This window comes from Coniophora puteana (genome assembly GCF_000271625.1).
Source record: "Coniophora puteana RWD-64-598 SS2 unplaced genomic scaffold CONPUscaffold_3, whole genome shotgun sequence".
NCBI lineage: Eukaryota > Fungi > Basidiomycota > Agaricomycetes > Boletales > Coniophoraceae > Coniophora > Coniophora puteana.
Window position 1 is genome coordinate 961522 of NW_006913055.1, and position 20780 is coordinate 982301.

General features: G+C 56.7%; 7 protein-coding genes across 7 annotated transcripts; 3 read left to right on the plus strand and 4 right to left on the minus strand.

Annotated features, from left to right (window-relative positions):
* Positions 1–966: 966 nt before the first annotated feature.
* Positions 967–3664, minus strand: CONPUDRAFT_150908 (alcohol oxidase; the record flags this gene model as incomplete). Its single annotated transcript, XM_007767536.1, has 12 exons — positions 967–1041; positions 1109–1436; positions 1539–1813; positions 1899–2166; positions 2229–2438; positions 2506–2513; positions 2573–2780; positions 2834–2939; positions 2991–3008; positions 3059–3186; positions 3266–3344; positions 3415–3664. 12 exons carry the CDS (start codon positions 3662–3664, stop codon positions 967–969), a joined length of 1953 nt encoding a protein of 650 aa, XP_007765726.1.
* Positions 3665–4234: 570 nt separating this feature from the next.
* CONPUDRAFT_51044 (ARM repeat-containing protein) lies at positions 4235–8285 on the minus strand (the record flags this gene model as incomplete). The annotated part of the gene is made up of 12 exons (XM_007767142.1): positions 4235–4450; positions 4517–4782; positions 4846–5029; positions 5090–5242; positions 5305–5890; positions 5987–6203; positions 6252–6426; positions 6485–6649; positions 6711–7174; positions 7243–7686; positions 7788–7891; positions 8053–8285. 12 exons carry the CDS (start codon positions 8283–8285, stop codon positions 4235–4237), a joined length of 3207 nt encoding a protein of 1068 aa, XP_007765332.1.
* Positions 8286–8901: 616 nt separating this feature from the next.
* Positions 8902–10591, minus strand: CONPUDRAFT_150910 (uncharacterized protein; the record flags this gene model as incomplete). The annotated part of the gene is made up of 4 exons (XM_007767537.1): positions 8902–9561; positions 9611–9866; positions 9925–10379; positions 10505–10591. 4 exons carry the CDS (start codon positions 10589–10591, stop codon positions 8902–8904), a joined length of 1458 nt encoding a protein of 485 aa, XP_007765727.1.
* A 164-nt stretch (positions 10592–10755) lies between these two features.
* CONPUDRAFT_49856 (uncharacterized protein) lies at positions 10756–11271 on the plus strand (the record flags this gene model as incomplete). The annotated part of the gene is made up of 1 exon (XM_007767071.1): positions 10756–11271. A coding segment is annotated over one exon (516 nt), but the record flags the coding sequence as incomplete, so codon positions are not given.
* Positions 11272–13822: 2551 nt separating this feature from the next.
* Positions 13823–16818, plus strand: CONPUDRAFT_119268 (Cullin-domain-containing protein). Its single transcript, XM_007767538.1, has 9 exons — positions 13823–14230; positions 14319–14651; positions 14732–15283; positions 15335–15424; positions 15480–15758; positions 15822–16115; positions 16169–16567; positions 16617–16664; positions 16717–16818. The coding sequence occupies exons 1-9, from the start codon at positions 13844–13846 to the stop codon at positions 16720–16722; spliced, it is 2388 nt and encodes a 795-aa protein (XP_007765728.1). The 5' UTR covers positions 13823–13843; the 3' UTR covers positions 16723–16818.
* Positions 16819–17731: 913 nt separating this feature from the next.
* Positions 17732–18262, plus strand: CONPUDRAFT_39948 (uncharacterized protein; the record flags this gene model as incomplete). Its single annotated transcript, XM_007767049.2, has 2 exons — positions 17732–18133; positions 18197–18262. Coding segments are annotated over 2 exons (468 nt in total), but the record flags the coding sequence as incomplete, so codon positions are not given.
* Positions 18263–19052: 790 nt separating this feature from the next.
* On the minus strand, positions 19053–20208 carry CONPUDRAFT_88270 (uncharacterized protein; the record flags this gene model as incomplete). Its single annotated transcript, XM_007767539.1, has 3 exons — positions 19053–19878; positions 19933–20120; positions 20176–20208. The coding sequence occupies 3 exons, from the start codon at positions 20206–20208 to the stop codon at positions 19053–19055; spliced, it is 1047 nt and encodes a 348-aa protein (XP_007765729.1).
* Positions 20209–20780: the final 572 nt, after the last annotated feature.

Below are 20780 nucleotides of genomic sequence, written 5' to 3' on the forward strand. Positions count from 1 at the left end.
TACGACAGGTCTAGAGGCATACTCATATTCCTGGCCACCTGCTTTTTTATCGCCCAAGCGCTCGGTATTGCGGCCTTCCTGCCATACGCAGCTACCGCACGTGCATATCGTAAGAGTATCTAAGTTCCTCATGTAGTGTGGCTTACTGATGGCCGCGTACACTTGGTGTTCAGCCATATCGACACAACCGGCCGTTTGCCACTATGAGTTTCCAACTACAGTCTCGACGTTGATAGCCACAAGCAACTTTGCTACATGCGTCTACGACATAATCCTGCTTGCCTTGGTGCTCTATCGAGTTTTCAAGCATATGCTTCAGCCACACGGCGACTCGCTATGGAGCTTTAGCACCTTGATAGCCATCATGACACGAGACCATGTGTTCTACTTTTTCATGTGAGATAGAACCGATATCTCAACTCGATCTTGTTGCTGATCAACTCACTCGCAGAGCGTCATTTTCATGGACCCTGGTGGCAGTTACATTTCTCCCTGTACCTAGTATCACGTTGGTAAGCGGGATGCCACTCGTCACCTCAAATGTCATTATTTCATTGCTCACACTCTACATGAGCCACCGTACTTCAATAGCCCATTTGTGGGCTACATGCTGCCGACCTTTGTGCTCGACATGATGGGCCCGATCATGTTACTCAGCATTAGACGATTCGATGCCAAACGAGTTCGGGGAGGGACATCTAACGCTGTCGAAATGGGAACTCTGGAATTCGCCGCTGTCGAACACCATACTCAACGCTCAGGCGAGTGGTCGGAGGGTGCAGTCCGTGAGGTTTGAGACTTGAGATAAGTATTAGATGAGTGTAACGAGTTAGCTGTGTAACGCCTGAGTGTAAAAGAGGAACGAGCTACGAATCAAACTAGTGAATGTGCAGTATAATACATTCGAGAAGGGTTATAACCTATTTTCTTTGGAAGACATATGAAATACGGGGGAAAGAGTCGCATTCAAGCCTTCGACGAACGATACTCAGCCTTGATCTCGTCCGCAAGCTTCTCCGCAGACGCAATAACAGCTCCAGCCTTCAACCCCAAAATCCATCAGCAACCGTCGTCCAAACCATCACAAGAAAGAAACAAAGAAACGTACCGTGTGCCCCGACACAAGCCTCGGAAACGCACTCGCATCGCACACCCTCAATCCCTTCACCCCATACACCCGCATATCCTTGTCAACCACGCCGCCCTGCTCGCGCGGCGCCATGCGGCACGTGCACGCGGGGTGGTACAGCGTCTCGACGCGCTCGCGGACGACCTGTGCGAGCTCGGCGTCGGAGAGGTCCTTGAAGTGATTGTCGAGGATGCGGTCCGTGTTTGCCGTGTCCGTCATCTGCGTGAGGGGCGCCGTGTGCGCGATCTTGTACGCGAGGCGCGCGCCGCGGACGTGCACGTCGACGTCGTGCTGCGTCGCGAGGTAGCTGTGCGTTCACAGTCCGTTAGCTCGAGTGTACGATGATGAGGTAAGGAGAAGAATGCGGTGTGGTTTGGGCGGTGAAATGCAGAGGGGACGTGACACGCACTTGGGATCGATCAGAGGTGCGTCGAACGGATCGCTGTTCTTCAGTCTGATCGAGCCCGCGCTCGTCGGGCGCAGGTTCGTGACGATAATTGTGTACCCTTCCAAGCCGCGTTTGATGGTGCAGTACTTGTTGTGCGCCAGCGGCACGGGAATGAGGATGAGCTCAATATCGGGGCTCTCCGGGCCCGAGTTGGCGTCCTCGATCGGCGCCGGCCACTCGCTCTCGGGGAAGAGCGCGGGGTCGTTCGAGCGGATGAACGCGACGGCTTCGCCGACCTGTGGTCATTATTGCGGTGCGCAGCACAGCGTTCAGCGATGGGAAAAGAAAAGGAGAAAGGAGAAAGGAGTAGGCGGAACTTACGTTCGTGGCGAGGCGTCCTGTACCAGTGACCAGATACTGCACGGTGCTAGCAACGAATTTGACCGCCGTCGGGATATTGTACGGCTGCGAGAACGAGAGCCCCGCCTTCATCTTATCGCCAAAGCGGACATAGAACGCCGCGTGGTCGACGAGATTCTGCCCGACGCCGGGGAGGTCGTGCACCAAGGCGATCTTGTGCTGCGCGAGGTGCTCAGCGGGACCAACGCCCGAGAGCATGAGGATCTGTGGGGAGTGGACGGCGCCAGCGCTAGTAGCAAGGGTGCTTTGTGAGATCCCCGAGAGAAGGTGGATCATGCGGAGGGTGCTCACGAAAGAATTACTTCTTTGCGCGCCTTGACCCGCCACTTCCTGCCGCGGGGCTCCGCCAGGCGGACAAACTCGACGCCGGTAGCGCACGGCGCGCCATCAACCTCGCGGTCGAACAGGATTCTGGTGACGCGAGCGCGCGTGAGCACGCGCAGGTTCGGGCGAGCGAGCACCTCGTCGGTGAGGTAGGCAGATTCCGTAGACACGCGCTCACTGCGAGAGTTGACATATGACACTTTGAGGCATGCGTTAGCTTACGCTTTATGAGTTGGACGGGCACATACAGATCTGACGGGGGTGGTCAGCTCTAACATACAGAGGCAATTTAGCGAGCAGCAAAGACGCACCATGTTGGTTCCCTTGAGGCTGGTCTCGAGACCAAAGTCTCCGCTGTACGGGATACCAGCGGCCATTGCCGCCTGCACAAACAGGGGGGCGCCAGGGTACGTATGCGAATGATATCCGACAGTGACTGGTCCACTGGTTCCCCTCTGCAACGCGTCGATGTGCGGGTATTTCGGATCTGGCTTGAAGTTCTCGAACTTGCGGAAGTACCTAGAGGGTTTCAATCAACCGCGCGAGTGTGCATCTTGAACGTTGATGCATACTTGTTTAAGCTCTTCCACGACCATGAGTCGTCGCCAATGATCTGTGCCCACTCGTCAAAGTCGGAAGGAGCACCGTATTGGGCCATCTGCGCGTTAATGGAGGAGCCTATAGGCGGAATAAGCGACGACAGTTACGGTCCCAGTAGAGAACACATACATCCACCAAGCATACGAGCTACGAGGATATATGAGCGCGATTGGATGAAGATGATGCAGCACGCTCACCTCTAGGCCAGAAGGTCTTGCGATTGCCCGCGTGCGGCTGTGGCTCGGTGTAGAAGTGGTAATCATACTTGGAACGGAAGAGCTTGGAGTAACCGGACGGAACTCTCGACTCAAGCACTGTCTTCCCACTTCACGAGCAGACGTCGCAAAAGCGCAAACACATGAGCAAACGCGAATCTGGGGGACATCCAACAAGTGTTTGCATACCTTCCACCGTCCTCAATCAGCAAGACGCGCAGCTTGGGGTCCTCTGAGAGTCGAGCGGCAAGCACACATCCAGCGGTCCCTGTGCACAAGAGGCGTAAGAAATTCGCGCGTATTTACGCCAAACGTAGCAAGAAGCAGAAGGCACCCACCCCCACCAACAATGACAAAATCCCACTCGTCAAACTCATGCCCATCTCCTTCCAGCGGCCTCGCAATGGTCCGTGGGTCGCTAAGGAGCCTGCCCTTGCCAGACCCCTTCTTCTTTCCACCAAGGGTATATCGCGCAAAGACCAGGAGAGCGAGGCCGGCGGTTCCTAGCCTTAGAGTGTGCCGGTCTGAGGAGGCGAGGAGAAGGCGTACGGTGGTGAGGAGGGTGTCAAGGGTATCTTTAATGCCCATCTCGACTGCTCGACAGTGGGGTAACCTGGAAGACAGAACGTATGTAGGAGGGGGACGTACGGAGAAAGTGATGGTATATAAGTGATGGGGGAGCGCAGTCGACTGGGGTCTGGTGATCGACGGGAATGGGGAAGCTGACGTCGACAGCGGTGTCAGTTCATGTCACCGGCTATCGAGAGCGACTGCCATGTGAAAAGCGCCCCGCCCTGTTTTCATGTTGAAGAGAACGCTCACCCTGACTGCCTCCGTAACGGAAACGTTGTTTTCTCAGACAGGGGCTAATTATAACGCCTATGCAAGGTCGCGCGCTCCATCTTTCACGGGGAACGGTCAGCGCTTAGCTTCAACTTGCGTGAGCGAACTTATTTATGCTACATCATTAAAGATTACCAGAAAGCGATAACATATCACATCTCATACTAGCGGCAAAAAGCAGCCGCCAGGGAAACACGCATGCGATAAAGCAGATGATATAGCAAGCACAAGGGGTACAGCATCATGAGCAAAGAAATGAATAAAGTAAAGCTTCGACAAACGCCCTCGCGTCATAACAAGCCGTCGAAGCACATGTCACGAAGCCCCTTGCGAGCGCGACGACCGGATAAAGTCCGTGAACCACTTGCGCCACGCCTTGTTGTCCAGATCCCGTATCTTGGTCGTAAACTCCATCGCCATGTCCGCCGGCCAGCCCTGCGACGGAAGATACCGGTTCGCAAGGAAATCGTAAGCCTCTGCGTCCCGCGTTTTGCACACTGTTTGCAGGAAGTTGGCGATCTCGTGCAGGAGCTAGCAGACGTCGCCATCATCCGTAAGGGCCATGTACAAAGACAGAAGATTAGAACGCGTGCTTACGGTAACAGTTTGCCCATCCTTGACGTTCAGCTGTGGCGCCGATAAGACACCAAACGCCGTCGGGATCAGCGACTCGTACACGAACTGCTCAAACCCGGGCAGACTCGTGTGACCATTCGCCTCTGCTGTCGAGCTAGCGGACCGGCACCACACGTGCACGCACCGGCCAAAGAAGGAGAACGACGACTTCTGGCTGCTGGGTTCCGACATGTCTTCGGCCAGATTGCGCATCGTCTCCAACAGTGGCTGTAGTGAGTTCTTGTTTCCTGTACGCAACATATTGTTAGCTTTTAGTGGTGCGTTGCGAGTAATAGTAACTTGAAACTCACGTTCCGAGATAAAGATATCATGCAAATCAGAAGAAACAATGCTTGTGAGCAGCCCAAGGTATGCCCGCTTCGTATCGGCCAGGGACAGCGCATCGTCCGTACCCGTAACGGGCTGCGTCAGCATCTGTGAAATATGCGATGTTAACGGCCCGATGAGCTGGTCCAACACGTCAAACAGCTCTTTCTGCGAATGAGACGCCAGATCAGCAAGGCACTATCCAGCGTCACAAAGCGACCGGCTAACCTGCAGCCTATGTATAAGCAGCCCGATGAAGTTCATAAAGTCAACCAGCTCCGACGGCTCAAAGTGCGCGAGGAGATTCGCCATTAGTGGCGGTATCAAGTGAATGACGTTCGACCCCGTCGTAGCAATGATCCGCGCAAACGCATATCTAGTCTACACGCACCCCACCACCATCAGCTTAGGCTATCCTCAATAAAACAGGTCAAGACACTCACAGCATCCCGAACAGCCTTGTACACATTCAACGCCTCCAGCGACACCAAAATCGCCTGCGCAACCTCCCTGAACACATCCAGCGGCGGGAGCGCATACCCCTCCGGCACAGGGTTCGGATAATCAGGAAAGCCCTTCGCAATATTCCCCAGCGCCATAATCGTATGATGCACCTTCAACACCGGCACAATATCCGCCCCCTGCACCTGCTGCCCCTGCGCCCGCTGCGCAGCCGCCTTGGCGGCCTGCAGATTCACAGACAACGTCTCGAGCAGCGGCGTCACGATCCCCAGCAGCATGCTCGCCTGCTGCTCGGGCGACTTGCCAAGGAGCGACAGCAGCGTGCCGACGGCCTCGAAGAGGTACAGCTGCGAGTCGAACAGCCCGGGGCTCTTGATCGCCTCCGCGAGCATCTCCTCTTCGGGCGTGTCCGCGGGGAGCTCGACCTCGATCGCGAGCAGATCGCGGATCCCGTCGACGAGGTTGACGGCGACGTCGGGCGAGATATCGTTCCTGACCTCCCGGATGAAGCGGTGCAGGAGGTAGTACACCCGCGAGCGCACAGTTCGATCCGAGCTGTGCACGCCCCTGTTATCCCGAGTGAGCGCGAGCGCGCCAAGATTTACGTAGAACGAAAAAAATCACCGGCTGTCCACCATTGCTTCTAGCGCGGGCATGATGCACGCTTTCCGCACCTTGAAGAAATCGCTGTATCGCGCGACAGTCTCGAAGAACTGCATCGCGACCGTTCGGTGCGGGTACGCCGAGATGTTGGACTGGATCAGCGCGAGCATCATCTCGCCATGATCTGTTAACGGGAAGCTCGAGTAGTCGACGTCTTTGCGCTGCTCCTTCGGCACATTCAGGCCCTGGCAGTATGCGGCACGGCCTTTCGCGCCGCCTTGTAAAGCTATTAGCAAACAGAGTATATGCGCGATGAAGAACGTACTTTTGTTAATTTCGTTGAAGATATACACGAGATATACACCAAGCTCGAGCTGATTCCAGGGTTGGGCGATACCAGCCTGATACTCTCCAAGAATGTTCAAAGCTAGTGACTTTACCGCTCCCGTAACAAGCGCCTGATCCAGAGTAAGGATGGAGTCCAAGAATGTACGGAGATCCTGACAGCTAAGATTAGCCATGCACGTCTATAGTTAAAAGGATGCCGAAAAGCAATACCTTTCGGAGCGTCTCGAAGGCACCAATGTCATCCTCGTCCAAATCGGCCGGGTCTTCCTCGCCGTCCCACTTCATCTTCTGCAGGATGACCTGCAGCAGCGCGGACAGGAACGACCGTTTTGATTCGTCTATAGGTTCTGATGAGACTTTTTGTTGCTTCTTGTACTGCAAAACGTAACCTTAGCAGCCCGAACCACGCTAAACAAGAAAAAGCAAACAAACATACACCAGCGAGTATCGTCTGAAGCAACGGAAACACAGTAGAGCACGTATCATCGTACTCGTCCGCCATAAACCGCAGAAGCACAGGATGAATCTGCGAGAGCAGCTGCGTCGCCTCCGCGGCCACCTCCGGCTTCGGATTGTCGTCCGTCAGCTTGTGCAGCTCTAGCCCAAGCGCGTTGAGCAGCCGCCCCAACGCCTCGCGATACGACTCCTCGCCTTCGTCCGTGTCCGCGCCGCGCTCGGCCTGCTGTTCCCGCGTCTTGGACTCCAGCGCGTCGATGACCTGCCCCAGCGAGAGCACCTTGATAAGCTGCAGCTTGTCCTCGGGCTCTTTGAGCCCCTTGGAGACCACGCGGAGCAGGCTGACGGAGGTGGCGAGGCGTATGGGTAACGACGGATCCGACAGGAGCGAGAACAGCAGCGGGACACTTGTTGGCGTCACGGTAAGGTTGATGTCGATCCATCCTACCATTCCCACCGCGCTACATGAGCCAACCGGGAAACAAGAAATCGAAAGCGCAGACACCACACACCAACATACGACCCATACGTCCGCACACCCCAATCCACCAGCTCCTCCGCCTGGCCCACCTCCTTCCCTGTGTCCCCACCCGCCTGCCTGAGCACGCACAGCCGCTCCGTGCTGTCCGCGATAATCGTGAGCACCGCCTCGTTGATCCTCGGTGCGTCGCGCTCGCGCACGGCGTCCCGGACACGCGCGTCGCGGGTGTGCCGCGCCTGGGTGAACGCGCGGGCGGACTTCATCGTCTGGTCGGCGACCTCGCCCGAGATCTCGAGGATGAGGTGGAAGAGCAGGAGGGAGACGTGGCGGTTGAACTGCGATTGTGATTGCGAGGACTGCGAGGCGGCGGCGGCGGAGATGAGCGTGAAGAGGTCGGAGAAGAAGGTTGGCCATTGATCGATGTATGCGCAGAGGAAGAAGAGGGTGAGTGTATGCGAGAATTTGTTGCGTAGGACTGGTGTTGGGCGCGAGTGGAGAGATGTGCGTTAGCATATAGCCGCCTTGACGGAGTGGCGCGCGGGGCGAAGGGGAGGAGTCAGAGTCAGGATGACTCACAAGTGGCATTAGATTCTGCAGATCCTTGAACGTATTCTGATTGAATGTATGATACAAAAGCTTGCTGTAAGGTGCAGAAAGAATCTTCGTCTAGTGGTTCGAACCTGATGTATGCGCAAAGAAAGGGGATAGGTCAGACAAGATGTCCGTGAATCCAATGTACTGTCCGGGAGAGAAGATAATGAGGGCTAGTCGTGATATGACCGAGCACAAGGTACCAAAAAGAAAAGAGGCCAACACTAATAGAAAGAAGGAAGACACGCACCTATCATCGAAATAACCATCCAGCATCCTGAGCGCATAGAAACGCGCCTGGGCCGGGTGCACACGACCCTCCGGCCCACCCTCCACGAAGACCTGCAGCGCGATCCTCCACGTCTCGTTCGAGTTTGCCTGAAAGTTGGAGAGGTAGTCTAGAGCCTGGTGCTGCAGCCCCGAGGACGGCTGCTCCCATGCGATGAGGACGGCCTGCACGAAGCGCTGTATTTCTTGATCCATGACGTGGATTGAAAGGGTCTAGGGGTGTGTCCTCAAGTTGCAAGGTGTTGGTGTTCAGTCGTCCTCAGTGGCGACGTCGGCCCTTGTACTAGTAGCGAGAAGGCCCGTGCGTGGTTTTCTTTATGAGAAAGCTCAGCTGACCAGAGAACTCCCGCTGCAGAACACAACAGCTTTCTTGAGCGAAGTGAGTAGATCGCGATTGGAGTACAAAATCAAGCTCAAGCCGCACGTGGATGCCGGCACTTTTCCTCACGTCTGCCGCGAGTCACACAAACTACAGGGGCTATTACGGGAACCTGCTGCTCGTGCAGCCTACAGCGCGTTTGAGATTACCATGAGTGCAGCTACTGATACGAGTAAATGAGGATGCTATGGCAGGCCAGATGCTCTTCGCCGAAATGAGAGAGGGCTTTGGAAGTAGTCTGGTAAGGAAACAAATTCTACTCGGACATATTCGTCATATTCATAGTGCCTGAAGCCTCTCGAGTGGTCACTGCAGCGCAGCGCAAGCCTCTGCTAAACCGAATACGTTCGCTCAAGTAAGGCCCTTCTGCAAGGTAGCCCAGAGCCATACAACAGAGGCCCCCTCGCAAAGACATATACACGCTTCAGTCTATCACGCAAAATCCAGCAAATACAAACACCCACTATGCGTAGCTACACACATCCTGCACGTCGCCTCGTCAAACGCAAGCCTATGACACTCTTCCACGCGAAACGGCAGCCCCGATGACGTGTCTATCATAGGCGACGAGCGGCCCGCCACCTCCTCGCCGTCGACGCGGCCGCCGCACGCCCACTTCATCACGGTCGCGTTTCCCGCGCGGCCACATAGCCATACGGCCCTCCGCCCGCTGGGGCCGAGGTGCACTTCGTCGTTGACGATGACGTGTTCGGAGTTGGCGACGGAAAAGTGCTCGTGTCTGTCGAGTGCCCCGGTGCGGAGGTTCAGCTGGTACAGGTCTGCGGCGGGGTAGGACGAGCCGGGCCAGGGTAAGGCGAGAGCGCAGAGGATGTCTCTGTTGAGATAAGGGTGAGGAGTGCCGACGGAGAGGTAGTAGTCCATGTGTATGTGGTGGCTGGATTGGAGGAGGAAAGACGTGAGCGACAATTTGTCTTGCAGGGCAGCGAAAGGGTATTCATCCTTGGACGGTGCGGCGTCGGATAACGAGGACGCGATCTTTGAGATGTCGAGTACCTCTCCGAATAAGTCGTCGTGGTGTGTCGCCGTGATGAAGCGGCTGTGTGTGAAACGTAGGCTGTGAGATCCGGCGAACTTTTCTTCACGTGAGCCACTAGATGCGATACATGTAGAAGGGACGCACTGAAGGGACTAGCGTTTTGGTGATGAGAGTCGCGTTGGTCATGAAGTTGTGAAAGAGTATGTTTTCCGTCTGCTTTCTACTGGAGGTGTCGCCTCCCATGACGACAAAGTTCGCGGCGATGGTGTCTTTATGAACAGAAACGGAACAGAGCATACCCAGATGGGGTAGTTTAGAGACCTCAGTGTCGTATATGGTAGCGACGGGAGTGATCGCTCGATCACACTCATCTATGTTGATAGAGTGTGCTTTGATGAACCTAGCAATAGCATCCGTAAGCTGCTAGTCCACTTCCAAACAGGAAGATGTATACGAACGACTGCCGATCCCACATCATAATACCGCAGATGATAACGACCTTGCGCTCAGAGTCCAAATAAGCAGTGAAAGACCTCGGCCGGCCTCTCAGGTCATACGATCCCACAACAAGAGGTTTATCTACGTCCCCCAATAGCCACAGCGTGACACGCGTACGGACGCCACCAGCTACCTGCGCGGTAACAAGCCACTGAGAGCCAGGAAGAAAGACCAGCTCATCGACAAACGTGTCTGCTGGCGTGTCAATGAGCGGGACAACCCTGCGGACCTGGGGACGCGACCGGCGCCAGTTGCGGTCGAGCTTGAGCGCCCGGACGACGAGCGCCTTAGTGTCGCGGCCCGAGAGCGAGCGTGGGTCTGTATCCGGGGAGATGTCAAGTGGGAGGTTGATGCTGCGGAGGAGGGAGTGCCAGAGATAGTCATCGCAGCCTATTTTGTACAGGCCACGACATGTCTACGTGTATCGATGGTGTGTTGCATTGCGCAGGGCAAGGGCGTATCAGGTATGTCCATAGGCAAGGGAGGGCTCCATCAATATTGGACAGGTTCGGCGATCAGAAGACAATCGGATGGGCAGACCTGAGATAGGGAGAGGAGACCTGCGGCGGAGAGGTGCTGGCAGATTATCGTTAGGACGTCGTGGGGGAGGTCGACTAGGCTGGTCATGGACTGGTCATATGAGCCCCCTGTTGGAAGAGTCTCTGGGTGTATCAAAGGGGCCGTGTGAACGTGGCTTAGTGCAGGTTTCGCTTACCCTAAACACTGCCAAATTAGTAGCGCTTGCGTACTAAAAGGCCTGCCCCTTTCGTTCCTTGGCACACACAACCATCATGTCAAAGTCCTCAAAGGACCCCCCTCACACCACCGACAACCACCACCGCCATGCTAATCTGCACGCCGTAGACCTCGACGACTCGTCCGACTCGGAGTGGCTAGACATAGCCAGTGGCCGCGAGTCTGATACTGACTCGATCTTCTCAGGCAGGGAGATTGCCATTGATCATGCCCCATCCCGCTCTAGGTCACGCCGCTCCTCCATCAGCTACGACGGATCCCGAGACGGAGACGCAGATGTTGATGGCTGGGAGGGCTTTGTCGACGGCGCTCACGACGGCGAAGGCGACACCACGCTCACCAGCGCCTCGCCCGCCGGCGTCTCCTCTTCCGAGGAACGCCCACACTTCCCCACCCTCGAGCAGTCCACATCACCCATCGACGAAGCGGAGGAGCAGGCAGTCAGAGAGGGCCTGGAGCAGAGCATGGTTGGCACCCTCAGCGCTTCCGCATCCAGGAGCGGCTCCCTACATGCTTCCCGGGACCTCCGTCTGTCCTTCCCAGACCCCTTGACTAGCTCCAATGAGCTGCATGAACTCCAGGAGGAGCTCGCACGCGGGCTCGAGCACGAACACGAGCTCAGCGAACAGGAGCTGTCTTCGCAGGAACCATCGTCGCAGGAGCCAATGTCGCAGGACACCGAGTGCTCCGAGTCCCTCGTTCCAACCGAGCCAGCTTATTCTAGCCTAAGCTCGGACGCCGGCGATGCGCAGCGGGCCGGAGATCCGGGCCCGCCTATCACGCCCGAGGTCTCTGAGTCCGTGCTAGACCCCGCACCAGCAGAGTTGACACCAGTGCCGGTCCCAGTGCCAGCGCCCATTTCGAGGCCCATCCCACAGTCGAGGCCGTCATTCGCCGTCTCGTCCGACTTCGACATCGTACTCTATGGTCTCTCGACTGCGTCCAAGTGGGCTCTGGTCGATCGGTTGTTGCAGCAGGCGGCCGCCGGCGCCGGTGTCACACTCTCCACCTCCCTTGAGAGCCTGAGTGGGAACACGCGGTACTTATATGCATGCAAGAGGACGTACAACGGGTCGTTCCCCAACGTCATCAGGGTCGTCGACCAGACCGGCAAGCGCAGCGAAGACGTGGGTTTGTTTGTTTCTCGTTCTGTTTCTACTGACCGCTGTGCTGGCCAGTGTTACAACGCCGTTGCACCCGAGCACGCCTCGCTCGCGATAATCTCCCTGCCCTTTGAACTCGCCGTGCTTCCTCACCACACGTCGTACCTCCCCATCTACACGTCTTTGGGTGACGATCTCAATGCGATATCGTCGACACGACTTCGCACGAGGCAGGCGTGGGACGGGATGCATGTCCCGTTCGATGCTCACTTCCTCATGATGTCGAATGGCAGAGACGTTGTGGACGAAACCTTCATTTACAGGATGCCGTCTTCGCAGGTTCTCCGCGCCTTTGACAAACTTTGGGCAAACGAAATTAACTATCTCAAGCTTGCAAAGAACTCTTCGGCGCTCATCTTGTACGTGGCCCGCCTCAATACGTATCGCCTTTACTAATAATTTCCTGCAGATTCGTTTTGTTTTCAATGATCCTTGGAACTGTGGTACGCTCGAGCTACCCCTTAATGCGCTCGACGAAGGATGTAGTTACTCCGACACTGGTGCCTTCGGCCAGTCCACCTCTGTCGCTGAGCCCCGCATTGGACCATACGGTACCTACCCTTCCCCCCGGACGACTTCCGTCGACGGCTCTCATGCTTTCCTCGCTGAAGGACACCGCGCTTTCGGTCTTTGACCATCATCCCCATTCACCTTCCCGGGAAGCGCTCAGCCACCGTGGGCCCGAATCCTCGGCCCAGCGCGTCAAGCCCACCACTGATATCGAGGTCCCTGCTTCGACTGGGCTCTCGGTCGATTCCAAGCCCAAGTCGCTTTCTGTCGCCCCCGACATGCCCTCCTCGCTTTCCGTTGTGCCTTCTGCCCTCAGCAAAGCCATCAGCCCCGTCCTCTCGGGCACCCCAGACGCGGGGCCCGGCTTCACGGTCCGCCGGACCGACGTGCAGGACATCATTGACGCGTTGGACGAACTCACGCGCGCCATCACGCGCAACGCACGCACGGTGCTGCAGCACTCGGCTGCGCTGGTTGCTTCCGCGCCGGCACTCGAGGACATGGACTTGGACATCGACATGGCCATGGAGAAATCCCAAGCGCAGCTGCGTAACGTCAAGGATAACTTTTACCGCCGGAACGCGCACGCCCAGCGGCGCGCGAAGGAGATGAAGGAGGTTGGGTTAAGATGGATGGCGGATGCGAGCGAGCTGGTTCTTGCGCGCTCTGAGCACGCGCGTGGGAGGGCGAAGGAGTATATGGGCGAGGTGGAGCGGTGGGGCGGGCAGTGGGCCGAGTCGGGGCGGTCGTTTAAGTCTCTGGCGGATAGGTTCCTGGCTGGCTCGGATTTGAGCTTTGTGAGGAGGCCGTGGGGCGGGGGTGGGGAGGACGTGGACGATGGCGAGGAGGAGGGGGAGGGGTACGTTTGTTATGAGATTTGATGCATTCGTTTGGACTTTTTTTCTTTTCTCCCTGTACTCGCAATCTGCACTGTAATTAGGTAAGCTGTAGTTTATGTCAGATAGGATGTATCAGTAGTGTTGTCGTGTTGCTCTTGAAGTCAGGGAGTGAGCCGGCTGTCCCCCAATGAATATATTTACGACAAGTGTAGGATGTTGACAGGTGTTTACCAAGAGCTTCTGAATTCAACAAGAGTAAATACACGTAATAGGAGCGTTGTGTGTGCCTGCCATTGGACGGATCGACTTGACGCGTTGCATCCGAGATTCCGACTTCCTACACGATCAAGCTACGATGGCGACAGGTATGCCCGACTTTCCAAGACCAAAAGCGATCTTGTCTGAGCGTATAGCACAGCACGACGTACCACTAAAACCAAAATCGTGAGGAAGCCCATACGAGTTATAGGTACTGGGAGGTCCTTATGCTAACCCGTCTGTTCCGCAGAAACCACCCAAGAAGGTGACTCTCCACCGCCTCATGCGCTTCTTGCACGCTCTGACTCCACTCGACGTGGCCGGCTGCGCGACAGCATGTGTCGGAGGTGTCGATGGACGACACCTGGGCGCAGCTCTCGGCGAACATCCGCGAGATCCACAACCACAACGCGTCGCGGCTCTCGTTCGAGGAGAACCACCGGTTCGGGTACAATATGGTGCTGCACAAGCACGGCGAGATGCTGTACCGCGGTGTGTGCGAGCTCGTTGCGGAGAATGTGGAGCGGCTGGCGAGGACGGAGATTTTCCCGGCGTTTCCGCAGGCGCGCGGGGTGGGTGTGGGGGGCGGCGCGGCGGGGGCGGGGGCTGTGGCGGGGATGGGCGCGGGGGATACGACGCAGCAGAGTCAGGAGGGGGAGCAGTTGTTGAAGGCGATGAGGAAGGTGTGGGACGATCATACGAGTAATATGTCGAAGTTGAGGGATATTCTCAAGTACATGGTGCGTGCGTCATCACCATCCCTCGTGCACCGGCTGCGTCGCCGCCGCCGCCGCCGCCGCCGCGCACTGACTGCGTGCGGGACCACAGGACCGCGTGTACACGAAGGCGAACAACGTGCCCGAGATCTGGGACGCGGGGCTCGACCTCTTCCTGAAGCACATCATCCGCCCGCCAATACAGGCGCACGTCGTCGACGCGGTGCTCAGCCTCATCCGCATCGAGCGCGACGGGTTCCCGATCAACCGCTCGGCCGTGCGCGAGTGCGTCGACGTGCTGCTGCAGCTGCGCGCGGACCGCGACGGGCGCACGGTGTACAAGCGCGATCTGGAGCCCGCGGTGCTCCGCGCGAGCGAGCGGTTCTATGCCGAGGAGGGCAAGACGCTGCTCGAGACGTGCGATGCGCCGGAGTACCTCCGCCGGGTGCGTCGTCCTCCCATCTCTCCGAACTACCCATTGACATCTCTCGCCTGGTGGTGGTGGTGGTGGTGGTGGTGGTGAAGGCCGAATCGCGCTTCGACTCCGAACAAGCACGCACGCACCACTACCTCTCCGCACAGACCGCCGCACCGCTCCAACAGATCCTCCAAAACCACCTGCTCACGCCGAACCTCGTCGCCGTGCTCACGATGCCCAACTCGGGCCTCGACACGCTGATCGACCTGAACAGGCTCGACGACCTCAGCCGGCTCTACCGCCTCTTCACCATGGTCCCGCCCGGGCTGCCCACGCTGCGCCGCGCGCTCAAGGACTCCATTCTGCGGCGCGGGCGGGAGATCAATCAGGCATCGACCAGCGCCGACGCGATGCAGGCTGCAGCGGCTGCCGCCGACGCGATGCAGGCTGCAGCGGCTGCCGCCGACGACGACGCGGACGTCGAGGACGCTGCGAAGGGCAAGGGCAAGGGCAAGGCCCGCGAGGCGCCGGCTGGGTCGCAGATGCTCTCGATGGCGCTGAAATGGGTGCAGGATGTGTTGGATCTCAAAGACAAGTTCGATTATCTCTGGAAGCAGTCGTTTGACGGCAACCGCGAGATTGAGGGCACGCTAAACGAGGTGCGTTCGCTGCTGCGCGTTGAGAAGTTCTAACGAATGCGCGTCTTTTAGGCTTTTGAGGACTTTATCAATCTGAACGAGAAGGCATCCGAGTTCATCTCGTTGTTCATCGACGATAATCTGAAAAAGGGCCTGAAGGGTGTATGCGGCTCTTCCCTCCTATGTTATCGACACCAGCTAACTTGAGTTATCACAGAAAACGGACACGGAGGTGGACATCGTGCTGGACAAGACTATCACCGTCTTCCGGTATATCACCGAGAAGGACGCGTTTGAGCGGTATTACAAGAGTCACTTGGCCAAGCGTCTGTTGCTCGGCCGCTCAGTGTCGGATGATGCCGAGCGGGGCATGCTTGCGAAGCTCAAGGTCGAGTGCGGTTATCAGTTTACGCAGAAGCTCGAGGGTATGTTCCAGGATATGAAAATATCGACGGATACGATGCAGGCGTATCGCAAGTACCTGGAGACTAGTACGGTGCGTTCGTTCTGTCGATATGCGGCACGCTTTCGGATGCTAATAGGCGCCCTTGTTGATTAGCCGCCGGACGTGGAGATCTCGGTGACAGTGATGACCTCTACCTTCTGGCCGATGTCGTATTCAGCGGCTAGTTGTGTGTTCCCGGATGATCTGACGCGGGCGTGCAAGTCCTTTGAGCAGTTCTACTTTTCGCGTCACTCGGGGCGGCGGCTGACGTGGCAGCCTACGCTTGGGAACGCGGACGTGCGGGTTCAGTTCAGGAACAGGAAGCACGATTTGAACGTGTCGACGTTTGCACTGGTCATTCTTCTCCTGTTTGAGAAATTGGGCGAGAATGAGTTCTTGACTTACGAGGTTTGTGTTGTTTTGCTCATATGGGCCTTTGCTGATGGATTATGGCCATACAGGAGATCAAGGCAGCAACGTTGATACCCGAAGTCGAGCTGCAGCGGCACTTGCAGTCGCTCGCGTGCGCAAAGTACAAGATCCTGAAGAAACACCCGCCGAGCCGGGACGTGCACGCGTCGGACTCGTTCTCATTCAACGTGGAGTTCTCGTCGCCCATGCAGCGGATCAAGATCAGCACGGTGTCTGCGCGTGTGGAGACGAACGAGGAGCGCAAGGAGACGAGGGGCCGGATCGACGAGGAGCGGGCGCACCAGACGGAGGCGTGCATCGTGCGGGTGATGAAGGACCGGAAACACATGACACATAACGAGCTGGTGAATGAGGTGACGCGGCAGCTGTCGGTGCGCTTTCAGCCGAATCCGCAGAACATCAAGAAGCGAATAGAGGGTCTGATAGATGTGAGCTTGGTTCTCGTAAGGCCCGTTCTGGATGCTGATTGGGGGGTAGCGAGAGTATTTGGAGCGGTGCGACGATCGAAAGTCGTACAACTACCTGGTACGCTGCGCCCATTCCCCCGCCTTGTGTCTGTTGACGCTGGCTGTTGCAGGCATGATATCGATATTGGATGAGTCATATAAATACGGACATCTGTGTAATGAACACGCCACTACGTTTGTATTCACAATCGCATTACCCTTCACATTGTCACCCTCCAGGTGGTCAGCCACCGATCGAGAAGCGCCCGCCTAGTCCAATCTGCGCTATTCTGGGCTCGCGACGATCCCAGATAGTTCTGTTTCCGGCGACCGAGCATGGAAGTGGAGTGCTTCTGATCCCCGACCTCCAACGTCGTGAAGACTATCCAGACTCTTGGATTCATGATTGTTCATTTACGAACGTTTTAACATTAGGCGTCAGGTGCGTACAGTGTTCAGTTCATACCCCGAGCCCTACACCCGGTTGGCGCATTCCTATCTTGCAATGCGTTCTGTTTGGGACTGCGCACAGCCCTGGAATCTTGGATCAGACCAGCCCAGTTGCAGACCTCATTCCAGGCCAGGGGGCGGCGCTTCTTAGGATCGCGGCGGTCAGCTATCGTATATAAGCCGGGGCTACCAAGAGCAGTCCTGCCAGACAGAAACCCACATTCTACCAGCAGAGCCCTCGATCCAACGACCATGTACAACCACGAAGCACCCTACAACTTTGGCAAGCCCTACCCCCAGTCCTCTGGCGTGGGTGGCTTCTACGTTCCCCCTGTCCCTCCTCAGCTTAGCAGTTCTCCCCCGCCGCTCATGTCATCCCCGATGTCTCACAATCAATCGGCACCAGGCAGATATCCCCCATCCATGTCGCCTGACATGCCCCAGCTCCCCCGATCGTCCTCGTTCGACGCCTACCCGCCTCCTCCTATCATGTACGCTTCTCGCCCGCAGTCTACCAGCTGCAGCGGATACCCGACCCGTGCACCCTACAACAGCAGCACCTACTCGCCCCCAGACAGTAGCACCTACTCGCCCCCAATCCCCCAGCCGGAAACCGTCACGCCCATGAGCATGCCCACCCACGACATGCACGTCTCCCCTTCGCCCCGCAACGCCTCCCCGTTCTCGGGCATCGGCTCGGGGCGGCGCATCGGCCTCGGGCCCCAGTCCTACTTCCCCGGCCCCGACCAGGCCGGCCAGGCCCCGTGCGAGGACGCCGGCGGCGCGCCCGTGTACTTTGGCTCGGCGATCCTCGACGACGGCTCCGTGCACCCGTGCAAGATTGCGCCGCACCTCGGCGCGCAGTACGCGTGCCGCGTCCCGTACGCTGGGCGCGAGATCGCGCATATGGGGAGGTACGATCTGCTGCCGTACGACGCGAACGCGATGGAGCTCGTGCGCACGAGCCACGGGCGCGTCCCGCCGGGCTGCAGGCCCGTTGAGGGCGGGTGCGAGAGCGGCGGGCAGAAGCTGTGTCATGCTGTGGCGCGCGTCGAGCCCGGAGGAGTTCATGTGCCTGGCAAGGCTGGCGAGCATCTGGTGAGTATCTGAATTTAATGTATGTTGTGTGTCGCCTTCTCATTTGTGCGTGACTGTGTGTAGGGTGGATGTCATGTCGCGTTCGGAGACAGAGAGCACGTTATCAGGGACAATTACGAGATCTTGTGAGTATTGTCGTTCAGCTTAGTAGATTGGCCGGTACTGAACCTATTTCAGGTGCTGGCGTCACTAAGATACCCTTCATGTATTACCGTGGTCACCTCAGAGGTGCAACCCGCGTCTCTAGTCTTCTGGGTCATCAGGATCTCTTTACAATCTTAGGATTATAACCATGTAAATTATCATGTAGCATTGTCACAACATTATATTTTATCAACTTATAGCATCGTGGTAATTAAGCGAGATTAAGCTTAAGAACGGAGATGACAGGCACCACGCCAAAAAGGCTTATTAAATAAACCTTACAAATATGTCTTTAGAAACCTCTCCTGTTCATCGATGCTAGTGATAGTACGGCTAGCGTATCTCCTAAACCATCCATTCCAGTCTCTCGCGCAGCTGGTGTTAACGATGCGAAATGGAAGGTCATGAGGGCGTGAAACCAATCCTAGTGTCCTCAAGGGTCTCGGTGTTCGACTCATTGATTAAGCGCCTTGTCTAAAAGTCGATCCATATTGATTGTAGATCATTGTCACGGAGCAGCTGGTACAACAGCGACATTATGGAAGGCATTACAGTACGTAAACGGGGAACACGTGCTGAGGCAATATGAGAGGCAGATGTGTGGATAAGGTGTACGGAATAAGTGAAGACATAATGTTACATGCGTCGTGGAATGCAGAAACTGTCGGAGAAATGTAGTGTGATATGCCAAGGTATGGTAGAACGGGAATCCAAGAGCCCGAGCAGAAGCGTGAACAATGCTAACAGATGAAATTAGATAATAGAAAGGGTAAATTTAGCAGATAGGCCACTGTTCCGGCTGCTGCTGCTGACGAAGGTACTCGAGGGTAAGGTAGTACTCGAGGTCCTGCGAATCGAAGTCGTAGTTGCCCTCGGGCACCGCCGTCGATGCTGGTGCAGGGACGCCGAAGTTGAAGTCGAACTGCGGTTGCTGAGGCTGCTGCGACTGAGTGAAGGCGTATGATGGAGCAGAGTAGTCGAACGCGTTGTTGTCGAAGGCGTTGCCATATCCGTACGACGAGCTCTGGGCCTGAGTAGCGTAAGATACATCGGAATACTGGGTGTTGATGAAGTCGTTGTTGCCGTAGACATAGCCACTAGTCGTGTCGAGCGACGATGGCAGGTAGCTCTCGGGCATGGGGAGCACCGCGCTCCTGGGAGTCATAGGAGTGGGCGCTGGGGCGTTGAAGCAATATACATCCGAACTGGTCTGCCCATCCTGAGACCAGAACGCATCGAGCATCGCGAGATCGGTCGGGTGGACTGTAGTCGTCGGGCCGGGGGCGTAGACCTCAGGAGTAGCGGAGGTTCCGGCTTTGACGTGAGTCTGAACGGCGAACGTGTCGATGCTAACGTCGACGGGGGCGCTCTGAGGCTCAGAAGGCGCGTCGAATGTGAGAAGTTCGGACATGTCGAGCTCCAGCTTGGGGGTACGCGAGGGCGAATCAGACTCGTAGCCCGAGTCGCTGTCCTTCATCGCGCAGAACCGACGGAATGCACGAGTGTCCATGTTGTGGATGCCCCTGCGGTGGCGGATGGCCGCCGACTGGTCGTTGAAGGTCTTAGGGCAGACTTGGCAAGGGAACCTCTTAGCATGCGTGCTGTAGGACGTCGTTAGCTATCGCGGACGCCCCAGAGAGCAAACGTAGACTTACTGTTTGGTGTTGATGTGTGTATTGAGGTTGGCCTTCTGGAGCGTCGCGTATCCGCAACCCTTCCAGGGACACTGGTGCATCATCTCACGACGGTGAGGCGAATGGATCAACATATGGCGCGAAAGATCTGTAGCGCGAGACACGTTCGCGCCGCACGTGGGGCATTTGTTACCCTTGATGACTTTGGTCTACGTAGCCATCAGTATGAAGCTCGCTGTGATATGCATGATAGTGTGAACGTACCGCTTTCTTAGCGTTGGCAGAGTGGAAGACCATTGCGTGGTAGGCTCGAGATTGGATGAGGCAGGGGAGGTTGTATAGGCGATGATGGGAACGAAGGCTGGCAGATCGAGTAGGGGCGTTCGGCTGGATTGAAGGCTGAGGGTAGGACGATAGAAGAGTCGCTAAAGACAGAGCTCGGAAGGTGGGTGCTGGTGGGCTCTGGCGCCCACCTCCCTCTCTTTATACCCAGTCCATGGTCAACGTCGAGCGTAGCATTGGCGGTGGATTGGTTTTCAACCCGCCTCCAGGAATTACCGTCTATAGGAAGCGCCCACAGACCGTACCTGCCATTCGATTGCTTGAGAGTAGAAAAGCCATACGCGGCGGGGTTGAAAAGCAATCGAGTGACAGAATTACCGGGGGAGGCAAGAGCAATGGCAATGCCTCCGGATTGCTTTCGGACTCCAGTTTGAAAAGTTACTGGATTTGCTGTAAATTTCCATGAAAGGGAAGTTTGGGAGGCAACGCACGAGCTCGCCTTTTGTCTAACTTGCGGCCGAAGGCCTTAGCGCACCCTAACGACGGTGCTCTTGTGCTTTGACATTGCGTACGTGGCTAGGTCTTGT